We start from the raw sequence: 15,758 nt of genomic DNA, 5'->3' as shown, positions 1-15,758 counted from the left end.
CTGATGTAAAAAGAGAAACAGACACAGCTACAGTTACAGAGAATTTAATTCTTTTCCCAACAATTAACAGAACAAATGGACAAATAATTAGTAAGAATATAGAAGACCTGAATAACATTATCAACCAAGTTGACTTAAATAATATGTATAAAACACTCTATTCAACAACAACAGAACACATTCTTTTTAAATACTCACAGAACATTCAACAACACAGATCATATTCTGGGCCAGAAAAAAAAAAAATTCTGACAAACTTAATTGAAATCATACAAAGCACATTCTCTGACTATAATGAAATTAAACAAGAAATCAATAACCAAAAGAGATCTGGATAATCCCCAAGTGTTTTGAAATTAAATAACATGTTTGTAAACAACTCACTGGTCAAAGAAGTTACAAAGGAATTTAGAAGATATTCTGATCTGAATGATATGTTATAAAAACACAATAGATCAGAATTCGTAGGATGCAGTGCTTAGAGGGAAATTTAAATTTAAATTTATGCACAATTAATTATGCTCAATGATCTAAAATTCAACTTGATAAAACTAGAAAAATTTGATAAAACTAGAAAAAGAGAAAATTAAATAAATCCAAAGTAGGCAGAGAAAGGAAATAATAATAAAGAGCAGAAATCAATGAAATTGTGAAAAGTTTTTTAAATTTTAAATGTAAAGTTGGTGCTATAAAAGACCAGTGAACTGGACAAAGAGCTGGGCAGGTGGACTCCAAGACGGCCAGCGACGACCCTCACCTCCAGCTCTTCACACCCTTGTGTAACTCCCTCTCTGTGAACGTGAGTGAAACCCGTGATTTGCTTCTAACCAACAGAATGTGGGATGTGTTGCCAGGCTGTGTGAGGCCGTGGCCTCCAGCTCCAGGCTGACTCTCGATTACCTTCTCCGTTCACACGCTTTGATGAAGCAGCTCCCAAGTGGGAAGGAATTGGGGGTGGCCTGTGAATCCTGCCAACGCCACATGGTCTCGGAAGCAGATCCTTCATCGGTCTAGAATTCAAATGAGACCCTTGCCTCTGCCCCAGATACGTCTGCAGCCCTGTTGGGGCCGTGGAACAGAGGACCACCTAAGTCATGCCCAAACTCCCCGATTCTGACCCACAGAAACCTTCCTACAATACACATTTTGCTGTTTGAAAGTCACTAAGTTTGTAGTAACTTATTGTACAACAATAGATAATTGATGTAAGAGTGAAGACACAAATTATGATATCAGGAATGAAAGTGGGGACACTAACACAGGACATTACAGCCCATTCAATGATAATAAAGGAATATCATGAACAACTTTACGCTTATATAATTGGCACCTTAGATGAAACGGACAAATTCCTTCAGAAAAACTGCCAAAGCTCACTCAAGAAGATAACCTAGGGAGGACCTTCAAGATGGTGGAGGAGTAAGACGCGGAGATCACCTTCCTCCCCACAAATACATCAGAAATACATCTACATGTGCAACAACTCCTACAGAACACCTACTGAACGCTGGCAGAAGACCTCAGACCTCCCAAAAGGCAAGAAACTCCCCATGTACCTGGGTAGGGCAAAACAAAAAAGAAAAAACAGACACAAAAGAAAAGGGACAGGACCTGCACCAGTGGGAGGGAGCCGTGAAGGAGGAAAGGTTTCCACACACTAGGAGCCCCTTCGCGGGTGGAGACTGTGGGTGGCGGAGGGGGGAGCTTCGGAGCCACGGAGGAGAGCGCAGCCAGAGGGGTGCGGAGGGCAAAGCGGAGAGATTCCCGCACAGAGGATCGGTGCCGACCAGCACTCACCAGCCTGAGAGGCTTGTCTGCACACCCGCCAGGGCGGGCAGGGCTGGGAGCTGAGGCTCGGGCTTTGGTCGGATGGCAGGGAGAGGACTGGGGTTGGCGGTGTGAACACAGCCTGAAGGGGTTAGCGCACCACGGCGAGCCGGGAGGGAGTCCGGGAAAAGGTCTGGAGCTGCCGAACAGGCAAGAGACTTTTTCTTGCCTCTTTGTTTCCTGGTGTGCAAGGAGAGGGGATTAAGAGCGCCACTTAAACGAGCTCCAGAGACGGGCGCGAGCTGCGGCTATCAGCGCAGACACCAGAGATGGGCATGAGACTCTAAGGCTTCTGCTGCTGCCACCAAGAAGCCTGTGTGCGAGCACAGGTCACTCTCCACACCGCCCCTCCTGGGAGCCGGTGCAGCCCATCACTGCCAGGGTCCTGGGATCCACGGACAACTTTCCCGGGAGAACGCACGGCGCGCCTCGGGCTGGTGCAACGTCATGCTGGCCTCTGCCACCGCAGGCTCGCCCCGCATTCCGTACCCCTCCCTCCCCCCGGCCTGAGTGAGCCAGAGCCCCCGAATCAGCTGCTCCTTTAACCCCATCCTGTGTGAGCGAAGAACAGACGCCCTCAGGAGACCTACACACAGAGGCGGGTCCAGATCCAAAGCTGAACCCTGGGAGCTGTGCAAACAAAGAAGAGAAAGGGAAATCTCTCCCAGCAGCCTCAGGAGCAGCGGATTAAATCTCCACAAACAACTTGATGTGCCTGCATCTGTTGAATACCTGAATAGACAACGAATCATCCCAAATTCAGGAGGTGGACTTTGGGAGCAACAGTAGACTTGGGGTTTGCTGTATGCGACTGACTAGTTTCTGATTTATATGTTTATCTTAGTTTAGTTTTTAGCGCTTGTTATCATTGGTGGATTTGTTTATTGGTTTGGCTGCTCTCTTCCTTTTTTTAATATATATATTTTTCCTTTTTCTCTTTTTCTGAGTGTGTACGTGTATGCTTCTTTCTGTGATTTTGTCTGCATAGCTTTGCTTTTACCATATGTCCTAGGGTTCTGTCTGTCCATTTTTTTTTTTAAGTATAGTTTTTAGTGCTTGTTATCATTGGTGGATTTGTTTTTTGATTTGGTTGCTCTCTTCTTTCTTTTTTTTTTAAATTTCTAATGTTTTTAAAATTTTTCATTTTAATAATTTGTTTTACTCTTTCTTTCACTCTCTCTCTCTCTCTCTCCACCCCCACCCTCACTCTCCCTCTCTCCCTCTCTCCCTCCCTCCCTCTCTCTCTTTCTCTCCCTCTCTCTCTCTTTCTTTTTTTTCTCCCTTTTCTTCTGAGCCGTGTGGCTGACAGGGTCTTGGTGCTCCGGCCGGGTGTCAGGCCTGTGCCTCTGAGGTGGGAGAGACAAGCTCAGGACACTGGTCCACAAGAGAACTCCCAGCTCCACGTAATATCAAATGGTGAAAGCTCTCCCAGAGATCTCCATCTTACCACTAAGACCCAGTTCCACTCAATGACCAGCAAGCTACAGTGCTGGACACCCTATGACAAACAACTAGCAAGACAGGAAAACAACCCCACCCATTAGGAGAGAGGCTGCCTAAGATTATAATAAGGTCACAGACACCCCAAAACACACCACCAGACGCGGTCCTGCCCACCAGAAAGACAAGATCCAGCCTCATCTACCAGAACACAGGCACCAGTCCCCTCCACCAGGAAGCCTACACAACCCACCGAACCAACCATAGCCACTGGGGGCAGACACCAAAAACAACGGGAACTACAAACCTGCAGGCTGTGAAAAGGAGACCGCAAACACACAGCTTTTCATTAACTGAAATGAAAAGACAGAGAAACACACAGCAGATAAAGGAGCAACGTAAAAACCCACCAGACCAAACAAATGAAGAAGAAATAGGCAGTCTACCTGAAAAAGAATTCAAAGTAATGATAGTAAAGATGATCCAAAATCTTAGAAACAGAATGGAGAAAACACAAGAAACGTTTAACAAGGACCTAAAAGAACTAAAGAGCAAACAAACAATGATGAATAACACAAAAAATGAAATTAAAAATTCTCTAGAAGGAATCAATAGCAGAATAACTGAGACAGAAGAACGGATAAGTAACCTGGAAGATAAAATAGAGGAAATAACTATCGCAGAGCATAATAAAGAAAGAAGGATGAAAAGAATTGAGGACAGTCTCAGAGACCTCTGGGACAACATTAAACGCACCAACATTCGAATTATATGGTATCCCAGAAGAAGAAGAGAAAAAGAAAGGGACTGAGAAAATATTTGAAGAGATTATAGTTGAAAACTTCCCTAATATGGGAAAGGAAATAATCAGTCAAGTCCAGGAAGCACAGAGAGTCCTATACAGGATAAATTCAAGGAGAAACACACCAAGACACATATTAATCAAACTATCAAAAACTAAATACACAGAAAAAATACTAAAGCAGCAAGGGGAAAACAACAAATAACATACAGGGAATCCCCATAAGGTTAACAGCTGATCTTTCAGCAGAAACTCTGCAGGCCAGAAGGGAGTGGCAGGACATATTCAAAGTGATGAAAGGGAAGCACCTACAACCAAGATTACTCTACCCAGCAAGGATCTCATTCAGATTCGATGGAGAAATTAAATACCTTAGAGATAAGCAAAAGCTAAGAGAATTCAGCACCACCAAACCAGCTTTACAAGAAATGCTAAAGGAACTTCTCTAGGCAGGAAACACAAGAGAAGGAAAAGACCTACAATAACAAACCCAAAACAATTAAGAAAATGGGAATAGGAACATACATATCGATAATTACCTTAAATGTAAATGGATTAAATGCACCAACCAAAAGACACAGACTGGCTGAATGGATACAAAAACAAGACCTGTATATATGCTGTCTACAAGAGACCCACTTCAGACCTAGGGACACATACAGACTGAAAGTGAGGGGATGGAAAAAGATATTCCATGCAAATGGAAATCAAAAGAAAGCTGGAGTAGCAATTCTCATATCAGACAAAATAGACTTTAAAATAAAGACTATTAGAAGAGACAAAGAAGGACACTATATTATGATAAAGGGATCAATCCAAGAAGAAGATACAACAATTGTAAATATTTATGCACCCAACAAAGGAGCACCTCAATACATAAGGCAAATGCTAAAAGCAAAAAAAGGGGAAATTGACAGTAACACAATCATATTAGGGGACTTTAACACCCCACTTTCACCAATGAACAGATCATCCAAAATGAAAATAAATAAGAAATCACAAGCTTTAAATGATACATTAAACAAGATGGACTTAATTGACATTTACAGGACGTTCCATCCAAAAACAACAGAATACATTTTCTTCTCAAGTGCTCATGGAACATTTTCCAGGATAGATCATATCTTGGGTCACAAATCAAGCCTTGGCAAATTTAAGAAAACTGAAATTATATCAAGTATCTTTTCTGACCACAACGCTATGAGACTAGATATCAATTACAGGAAAAAACCTTTAAAAAATACAAACAAATGGAGGCTAAACAGTACACTACTAAATAACCAAGAGATCACTGAAGAAATCAAAGAGGAAATCAAAAAATACCTAGAAACAAATGACAATGAACACAAGACAACCCAAAACCTATGGAATGCAGCAAAAGCAATTCTAAGAGGGAATTTTATAGCAATACAATCCTACCTCAAGAAACAACAAAAAATCTCAAACAATACAACCTTACACCTAAAGCAATTAGAGAAAGAAGAACAAAAAAACCCACAAAGTTAGCAGAAGGAAAGAAATCATAAAGATCTGATCAGAAATAAATGAAAAATAAATGAAGGAAACAATAGCAAAGATCAATAAAACCAAAAGCTGGTTCTTTGAGAAGATAAACAAAATTGATAAATCATTAGCCAGACTCATCAAGACAAAAAGGGAGAAGACTCAAATCAATAGAATTAGAAATGAAAAAGGAGAAGTAACAACTGACACTGTAGAGATACAAAGGATCATGAGAGATTACTACAAGCAACTATATGCCAATAAAATGGACAACCTGGAAGAAATGGACAAATTCTTAGAAAAGCAGAAGCTTCTGACACTGAACAAGGAAAAAATAGAAAATATAAACAGACCAATCACAAGCAATGAAATTGAAACTGTGATTAAAATTTTCTAGCAAACAAAACCCCAGGACCAGATGGCTTCACAGGAGAATTCTATCAAACATTTAGAGAAGAGCTAAGACCTATCCTTCTCAAACTCTTCCAAAATACAGCAGAGGGAGGAACACTCCCAAACTCATTCTACGAGGCCACCATCACCCTGATACCAAAACCAGACAAAGATGTCACAAAGAAAGAAAACTACAGGCCAATATCACTGATGAACATAGATGCAAAAATCCTAAACAAAATACTAGCAAACAGAATCCAACAGCACATTAAAAGGGTCATACACCATGATCAAGTGGGGTTTATCCCAGTAATGCAAGGATTCTTCAATATATACGAGTCAATCAATATGATAAACCATATTAACAAACTGAAGGAGAAAAACCATGTGATCATCTCAACAGATGCAGAAAAAGCTTTTGACAAAATTCAACACCCATTTATGGTAAAAACTCTCCAGAAAGTTGGCATAGAGGGAACTTACCTCAACATAATAAAGGCCATATATGACAAACCCACAGCCAACATCGTTCTCAATGGTGAAAACCTGAAACCATTTCCACTAAGATCAGGAACAAGACAAGGTTGTCCACTCTCACCACTATTATTCAACATAGTTTTGGACGTTTTAGCCACAGCAATCAGAGAAGAAAAAGAAATAAAAGGAATCCAAATCAGAAAAGAAGAAGTAAAGCTGTCACTGTTTGCACACGACATGATACTATACATAGAGAATCCTAAAGATGCTACCAGAAAACTACTAGAGCTAATCAATGAATCTGGTAAAGTAGCATGATACAAAATTAATGCACAGAAATCTCTTGCATTCCTATACAGTAATGATGACAAATTTGAAAGAGTAATTAAGGAAACACTCCCATTTACCATTGCAACAAAAAGAATAAAATACCTAGAAATAAACCTATCTAAGGAGACTAAATGACTTGTATGCAGAAAACTATAAGACACTGATGAAAGAAATTAAAGATGATACAAACAGATGGAGAGAGATACCATGTTCTTGGATTGAAGAATCAACATTGTTAAAATGACTATACTACCCAAAGCAATCTACAGATTCAATGCAATCCCTATCAAACTACCAATGGCATTTTTCACAGAACTAGATCAAAAATTTTCACAATTTGCATGGAAACACAAAAGACCCCGAATGGCCATAGCAATCTTGAGAAAGAAAAACGGAGCTGGAGGAATCAGGTTCCCAGACTTCAGACTCTACTACAAAGCTACAGTAATCAAGACAGTATGGTACTGGCACAAAAACAGAAATATAGATCAATGGAACAGGGTAGAAAGCCCAGAGATAAACCCACGTACATATGGTCACCTTATCTTTGATAAAGGAGGCAAGCATATACAGTGGAGAAAAGACAGCCTCTTCAATAAGTGGTGCTGGGAAAACTGGACAGCTACATGTAAAAGAATGAAATTAGAACACTCTCTAACACCATACCCAAAAATAAACTCAAAATGGATTAAAGACCTAAATGTAAGGCCAGACACTATAAAACTCTTAGAGGAAAACATAGGCAGAACACTCTATGACATAAATCACAGCAAGATCCTTTTTGACCCAGCTCCTAGAGAAATGGAAATAAAAACAAAAATAAACAAATGGGACCTAATGAAACTTAAAAGCTTTTGCATAGCAAAGGAAACCATAAACAAGATGAAAAGACAACCCTCAGAATGGGAGCAAATATTTGCAAATGAAGCAACTGACAAAGGATTAATCTCCAAAATATACAAGCAGCTCATGCAGCTCAATATCAAAACAACAAACAACCCAATCCAAAAATGGGCAGACGACCTAAACAGACATTTCTCCAAAGAAGATATACAGATTGCCAACAAACACATGAAAGGATGCTCAACATCACTAATCATTAGAGAAATGCAAGTCAAAACTACAATGAGGTATCACCTCACACCAGTCAGAATGGCCATCATCAAAAAGTGTACAAACAATAAATGCTGGACAGGGTGTGGAGCAAAGGGAACCCTCTTGCATTGTTGGTGGGAATGTAAATTGATACAGCCACTATGGAGAACAGTATGGAGGTTCCTTAAAAAACTAAAAATAGAACTACCGTACGACCCAGCAATCCCACTACTGGGCATATATCTGGAGAAAATCATAATTCAAAAAGAGACATGCACCCCAATGTTCATTGCAGCTCTATTTACAGTAGCCAGGACATGGAAGCAACCTAAGTGTCCATCAACTGATGAATGGATAAAGAAGATGTGGCACAGATATACAATGGAATATTACTCAGCCATAAAAAGAAAGGAAATTGAGTTATTTGTAGTGAGGTGGATGGACCTAGAGTCTGTCATATACAGTGAAATAAGTCAGAAAGAGAAAAACAAATACCGTATCCTAACACATATATGGAATCTTAAAAAAAAAAAAAAAAAAAAAAAAAATGGTTCTGAAGAACCTAGGGGCAGGACAGGAATAAAGACCTAGACGTAGGGAATAGACTTGAGGACACAGGGAGGGGAAGGATAAGCTGGGACGAAGTGAGAGAGTGGCATGGACTTATATACACTACCAAATGTAAAACAGCTAGTGGGAAGCAGCCGCATAGCACAGGGAGATCAGCTGGGTGCTCTGTGACCACCTAGAGGGGTGGGCTATGGAGGGTGGGAGGGAGACGCAAGAGGGAGGGGATATGGGGATGTATGTAAACATATAACTGATTCACTTTGTTATACAGCAGAAACTAACACACCACTGTAAAGCAATTATACTCCCATAAAGATGTTAAAAATAAAAAAGAAGATAACCTAACAGTCGTGTGTGTGTGTGTGTGTGTGTGTGTGTGTGAGTGTAGAGATGCACTCTCTTGCATGCTTGCTCGCCTCCCTCCACCCCTTCTCTCTCTCTCCCCTCCCTTTTTTTTTTTTTTAGAAATTAATTGTTTGCTTTTTTTTTTTTTTTTTTTAAATTTATTTTTGGCTGTGTTGGGTCTTCGTTTCTGTGTGAGGGCTTTCTCCAGTTGCGGCAAGTGAGGGCCACTCTTCATCGCGGTGCGTGGGCCTCTCACTATCGCGGCCTCTCTTGTTGCGGAACACAGGCTCCAGACGCTCAGGCTCAGTAGTTGTGGCTCACGGGCCCAGTTGCTCCGCGGCATGTGGGATCTTCCCAGACCAGGGCTCGAACCCGTGTCACCTGCATTGGCAGGCGGATGCTCAACCGCTGCGCCACCAGGGAAGCCCCCCTTTTTTTTTTAAAGAAATTAAATTTGTAGTTAAAAACCTCCCCCAAAAGATGGCTCCAAGCCCAAATGTGTTTTCACTGGAGAATTTTACCAAACATTTAAAAAAATAATACTACTAATTCTACAGAAACTCCCCAGAGAAATGAAGAGAAGGAAACCGTTCCCAACATGTTTAATGAATATAGCATTACCTTGATACAAAAGCAGACAATAACATCATAAGAAAACTGCAGGCCAGCTAACTGAATGGAGTGCTATACAAAAGACTAATACAGTCACGACTTAGTGGACTTTGTGCTGGGAATGGCGAGGCTCATTCAACATTCAAAAATCAATCCATGTGAGTCAGCATTTCAACAGATCAAATGACAAAACATATAATCGTCTCAATTGATGCAGAAAAAAACCACTTGACAAAATTCAACATCAGTTCATGATAAATACTCTCAGCAAACTAATAATAGAAGGGAATTTTCTTAATTTGCTAAAGGGTATCTATTAAAAAACCTATAGCTAGTATCATACTTCCTGGTGAAAGACTGAATACTGTCTCAATAAGACGGAGGACAAAGCACCACTGCCATTCACCATCACGCTGGGGGGCCTGGAGTAAGGAGGAGATACAATAAGGCAAGAATTAAGAACTTCCTGCAAAGAAGGAACAAAACTGTCTCTATTCACAGATAACAGGATTAACTACTCCTGAAAAGTGTCAAGGAATCTACAAAATAGACACTAGGAATTTCCTTAAGGGCTGGGGAATGACATCTGCATACAGTACCCTTTAACAGAAACCCATGAGATTAATTCTATCTGCGTGAGGCCAAGCTTTCCCCTCCCCCTTTTCCTTTGGAAGATTCTAGGGAGTGGCTATTTCCTTTCCATAATCACCAACTATCGTTAGCTGCTTCTGTGATTAATTTTATTCTTCCCTGGATTAGTATTCAGACTCATAACTTATCCTCATCTATCTCCCCTTCTTCAGCCCCAAGGACCGGGGTTTTTTTTTATTGTTAGCACCTATAGGAAAGAAAAACAGGTAAGGTTTATCCTACTTTTTTCTTTCAATTAGATCCCGTAGAGAAAACCAGAAGTTACATACTTGTAATAATAACTCCTGGACTACCGAGGGTCATCTAGATTTAAGGGGACAGAGGAAATCACACTCTCTCTGCCCTTTTATCGCAAAGTATACCTGACCTCGGGTGAGGGGCAGACTTGGGAGAAGAGCAGGTAGGCACAGGGATGGGAGAGACTCTGCAGGGACCGGTGCCGCTGAGGGGTGGCTCGGGGGAGGGCTGCGGCGGGACAGGAACGGGATCTGGAACTGGGGAAGGCTTGGGGTCTCGCTCGCCCCGCTCCACAAGGAGGGACGCTGGGGCTGTAAGCTCTCCAGTCAACATGAAGACCTACGGAGAATCTTCTTCCAGGTGGGGCTGGAGAGGGGGTGAGGGCCCAGTATACACAGACTAGAAGAAGAGGGCACGGTCAATAAAGGACACCTTGGAGTGTGTGAATACGTATTTCTAAATAGTGCCAACAGTGGGAATATCTGACGGTGCCATGATCGCCTCCAGAGCCACTGGATGTGAGGAACTGCATCATTTCCTACTGGTCACGTCCCGTCTGTTACGAACACGCTGTTACCTTCAAAGGACCCCATCTTAATAAAAAGGGGGATTCTTTAGCTTTTCCATCTATTCTCTTCCCCGTAACTGTCATCTTCAATTTATAAAGGCACAATTAACAAGAGATAGACTCTAGGCTCCAGATTTTCCCCCCAAATCACTGGCTTTGATCCTTGGAGCTTATACACCTATCACCACACTTTTAAAGAAACACAGACAAGGGTGGGGTGGGGACACGGAGGTTGTGTCTGCTCCTATCTTAAAGGCTGGACGGACGAGACGTCTGCTAGGATGTTAATGCAAATCAGACCAATATTTATGGAAATCCCCGCAAATATTTACTTCTGGCAGTTTCACTAACTCTCTAGCTTTAAACACCCTAGAACGTCACCAAAGATCTAAACCCATAGGAAGCTTATACCATGGCTACCGCCTCAAAATGAATCAAAAGAAACGCGATTACATTAAATGTTTTCATTTCTATCACTTAGTTGCCCTGAAATGCTGAATACATTGTGACAGCGTTTGCTCTCCCCCCTCCCACGGAGGGTCCAGTAAAATGCCAACGCCGTGGCTCAGAGGTCTTGAAAGTCTCCTCGATGTCATAAGTACAAAAAGACTAAAGACATCATTTTCGAGGCCGAACAAAAGGTGTTAAGACGAGATTTTTTTAGCTTGAAAATTTCCAGCATTGTTCTCTTTGAAGTTAAATTCCCACGGTCTCACTTATTTCCTCAGCATCACACACAAAACAATCACTTACCAACCAAGACAACGAGTCTGTAGTTCTCATTCATCTGCCGTCGATAGGGTGTCACCTCCTCATAAGTGGGCACATCGGCTGTGTCGTACTGGTCACTCTTCTTGCATTCATACATGGATTTATTTGTTTTCTTATCTTTTCTACTAAGACGGAAACTTCTTCTAAAACCAGCTGCAAATTCAAAAAACTATTTTTAGCAATTAGAACTAAAAAAAGAGACTCCACCACAATACAGAAAGAAAACACCCTCAAAGTTGGGCTGGATTTTATTCACCATAATATCATTACAAGTGCACTTGGTAATAAAGGTAAATAGATGCTCCACTATTTCATTAAAACAACTGATAAGAGAATCATCTAACATTTAATTATATAGTTATAATATCATAAATTTTATTTGGTTCCAAATCACAAAGAGTTCTTTTCAGAAATCAGGAACCAAAATAACTACGTTATAAAACAAAATAAGGAGGTCAGACATCATAAAGAAAATTTTTCACAGACTGCTTGATGAACACATTTGATAAGAAAAAGTTAAAAGCACTAAAAACGCTTTAAATATAAATGCTGAATTTTCCCATTCAGAAATACTAGAACCTTTTATGCTATATTCTAAGCACAGCCTAACAACACACCTGTGCCACAGACAGCATCTGTTTTAAATAGAAAGAAAACTAAAGTTTGGGAGAGCACAGTGTCAAACAGGCCTCTGCACCGATCAGGCAGACAGAATCTGCCTGTCACTAAGAGCAAGTTACTTAACTGCCATGAGCCCCCAGGGGGTGGGTAAATGACCAAGCCCCAAATTCTTTTTCTCCTATGGAAATTCTATGCTTTTATAATTTGAAGCCTACTGAAATTTGGAAATAAGTTTCAGAGCCACAACTGTGTACTCTTATGAACAGGTCATGTCATCTTTTATTAAAACAGCTTTTCGAGTATTTAAATAAATTTCCTGTCTGCTTAAACAGTCCCCCTCCAGCTCATCACTGTCATTTGAAATGTTGGCTCAGAAAAGCAGCTGCAAAAGTTCCTTTTCTCAGTCAACTCCCATTTCATTCTGCTTCTTCTTCATGTTGTTATATCATTCTCGTTTTATGCCTTTTCTAGAATAGTGATATTTACCATACACACCATTCAAGAATTCTTGGCCTAACCAACACCCTCAAAATCCAGACTTTAAAGGGAGGGAAAACAGCCTGCTTATTAAAATATGATATATATTCTATATCAGCTCCGTAGTACAAAACAAAACCCAAGTATATTATAAAACGTATAAAAATAGATTCTCTTTAAAAAGAATACTGATCAAATTTGATAAACAGAAAAAAACTTTAATAAAGGTATTTTATAATAAAACATAATAATGTAATAACTGATCTGTGTGAATTTTAGGGTACATGAAAAATAAATATTACTATTGGATTTAAAAATTAATAATATTCAAAATAAAGGCGATATGAAAAAACAATTATCAATGACTATGGAGTTATATCACTCACCTTATGGACTCACAGTTTAATAAAAATCAATCAAGATATTAAGAATAGAGTGATAAAAGTTCATCTGATAGTATGTTCCTGGGACCCACCAAGAATCACTCTGATCTTGAGAAGATATTCGAATTATTTGAGGGAAAAGATTTACAAAGAATGTGAAATAAGGAAGACAACTGCTCTAAAGCTCTCTTATCAAAGACAAAAGGAAAAAGCAAACAGAATAAATGATGAAACACACTATCATCTTACAAAGAAAGATGCGATTTGAGGGACCGGAAAGGGGAACTGTGCCATCCTGGTCCTATGATGAAGAAAAGATGTGTGAATTTTAGGATCTCACCTGCAGAGACAAGTTAAACTTGTACGGCAAGGGTCAGAGGATAGATTGTAATTACGTTTTGTTTCTTTGGTCTCCTAGGGTGTTGGGACATACTCAAGAGAACCTGGCAAAAGGACCCTCAGATCTGAGTCCTCCAGCACCACACCAGCAGCTGCCGAGATTCTACAACCGCCCCGATGCTTAAGTGGTCCTCAGACAGTCACATCTTCCTAATTTGCAGAAATTAGTAACACCATCCCAGCCCCTCCCCACCACTGCCGCCTGCGACCGCTGGCCCGGACTGGGATCCAGTATAAGGTGGTTTCCAGTTTGGCACAGAAATTACACGTTAGCTGTTCTAACTTTGCTATTCTGGCCTTTCAGGGTTCTAATTTCAAGTTCCCACAGACCTTGTAGGATTAGCAGGTAAAACTAAAAATTCCTTCACAATTATTCCTTGTATGCAGGGAGGGTTTTCCTCAAGTCACTACAAACGTTTGGCACAGAAATGGATCTAAGACATAAATGCCTCATCCACAATGAACCCAAAAGTGAAAACCGGAAAAATTCCTGATCCACGAATCCCAGCTAAATCCTGAACTTCAGTGAAAGTGCTTACCTAATGGAGTCTTTATGATTAACTGAAGTTTTCACTTCCATTATAGACAATAATGAGATAGTGGGAGAAAGAGAGAAGGGAACCAGATTTCTAACGTGAGATCCCGATGGACATCAAGGACGAGGACCCTGGTCTACAGGACGGCTTGCTGATGCGAGCTGTACAGCGCCTGGTACAGAACAGGTGCTGGATCAAAGTAGAAAGTACATTTTCTAAACAGAATTTTAAAAAGGCAACCCCCAAAACTCTACTATCATTCCTGTTTCATTTTCTTAACGTAAATTTCAACAAAGAAAGCAGGACGCATTTGGCATTTTCGCAAGAGAAATGTAAGAGGCAGACAAAAGGACAAAGCACTGCATCCGTGAAGGCTCAGAGCTGGAAGCAGCCCTGGGGAGCAGCGGAGCTGCTCGGCCCCTGCGCCCCGGCCAGCGCATCAGGGACGCCACCACATGCGCCCACGCCCCACGACACGGCCCTGACCTCGCTCACGTGTTTTCCAGGTGGCCACGACCAGGCAAGTGGAATTCCCACAGGTTCTGAGGCTTGAGTACCTTGGCCCCGTGCCTCATTTACAAAACAAAGGGAAAAGTCAGCCAGGTCCATACGGATCCAATCGGAGCTCAGCTCCCTGAGTGTTAAAGGCTCAGACTGGAGGGGGACAGGCCTGGGTCACTGGCTTACTTACTAACTGGGTGACTTGCCAACTGTTTAAAAACTTCTCAAAGGCTCACTTCTCAGCTTTAACATAAGGATAATACTGTCAACCCCTCACAGGGTTATTAAGGTTAAACTATCCATGTGAAGCATTCGCTCAGTGCCTAGCACATGGCAAATGCCTTACAGACTAGAGAGAGATCAGTACCTGACTATGTCCCACCTAAACTTAAAGTCCTCGAAGGCAGGAACACGCTGTGTCCCCTGTGTTCCCACAGCACACGTCTAGCAAGAACGGGAAAAACAAATTAAGGGGCTTATATGTTTTTAATTGGGTAATGCTACAAAAGACACAAAATAGTAAAGCCAGATTTAAATATGTTAAATATTAAAAGTACCTTATTAAAGTAGTAAGGCATTTTTAAAGAAATAAAACAAAGACAAGTGTACATTAAGTATCATTTCATTTTTTCTAGATACTCCTTCTAGGGCTGTGCTACTTCTGTTCCTATATTTAAATCTAGAGAGCATCCCTCTCTCCTGTCCTCCTTACCCATGATCCCTCACTTCCTCAACACACACCTATATATGGTCCATATTTACACCACACATGTACACACACACATACGCATACATATGCACACACACATACACACATGTACATACATATATGTGCATACACAAAAATAGAGTCAGAAAACAAGAAAAGAAGAATCCCCAACCCAGAACAACAGAGGACATGACAAAAGGTATGAAATCCAGAATACTTACTTGCCTCTCAGATAAAAACAAAACCAGACCAGGTGGCCAGAGGTAATGGCACACTGGGCCTGCCGTTCAAGGCAGTACAGAGACTGTAACTTTCAAACTTCAGTGACACAGTGAGTGACGCGTCAGCACACCTTGGTTAAGTCTAAGCCTAAAGGAGAGTGACCTTTATGTCAGGAAAACGGGTTAATAATTTCTGGCCTTCAGGTCTTAGGTGGTTCTCTTATTAAAAGGATGACCAAGAATGTGTACTTAAACTGAAAGCAAGCCTAAGCTTTCCAATAAATGTGAAT

General features: G+C 40.9%; 1 protein-coding gene across 4 annotated transcripts in view; it reads right to left on the bottom strand.

The window, feature by feature from the left end:
* Window positions 1–15,758, bottom strand: part of MPP7 (MAGUK p55 scaffold protein 7) — a 261,176-nt gene that overhangs the window by 42,040 nt on the left and 203,378 nt on the right. For all 4 annotated transcript variants that reach the window (XM_082385972.1, XM_082385971.1, XM_082385970.1 and 1 more), the window contains one exon: window positions 11,604–11,774. In XM_082385972.1, the coding sequence (XP_082242098.1) occupies window positions 11,604–11,774 (171 nt within the window). The remainder of the gene's footprint in view (window positions 1–11,603; window positions 11,775–15,758) is intronic.

Source organism: Balaenoptera borealis (genome assembly GCF_965194805.1).
Source record: "Balaenoptera borealis genome assembly, chromosome: 3".
In the NCBI taxonomy this organism is placed as follows: domain Eukaryota; kingdom Metazoa; phylum Chordata; class Mammalia; order Artiodactyla; family Balaenopteridae; genus Balaenoptera; species Balaenoptera borealis.
Note: the sequence above shows the minus strand (reverse complement) of the source record. Positions and strands in the feature narration are given on the sequence as shown.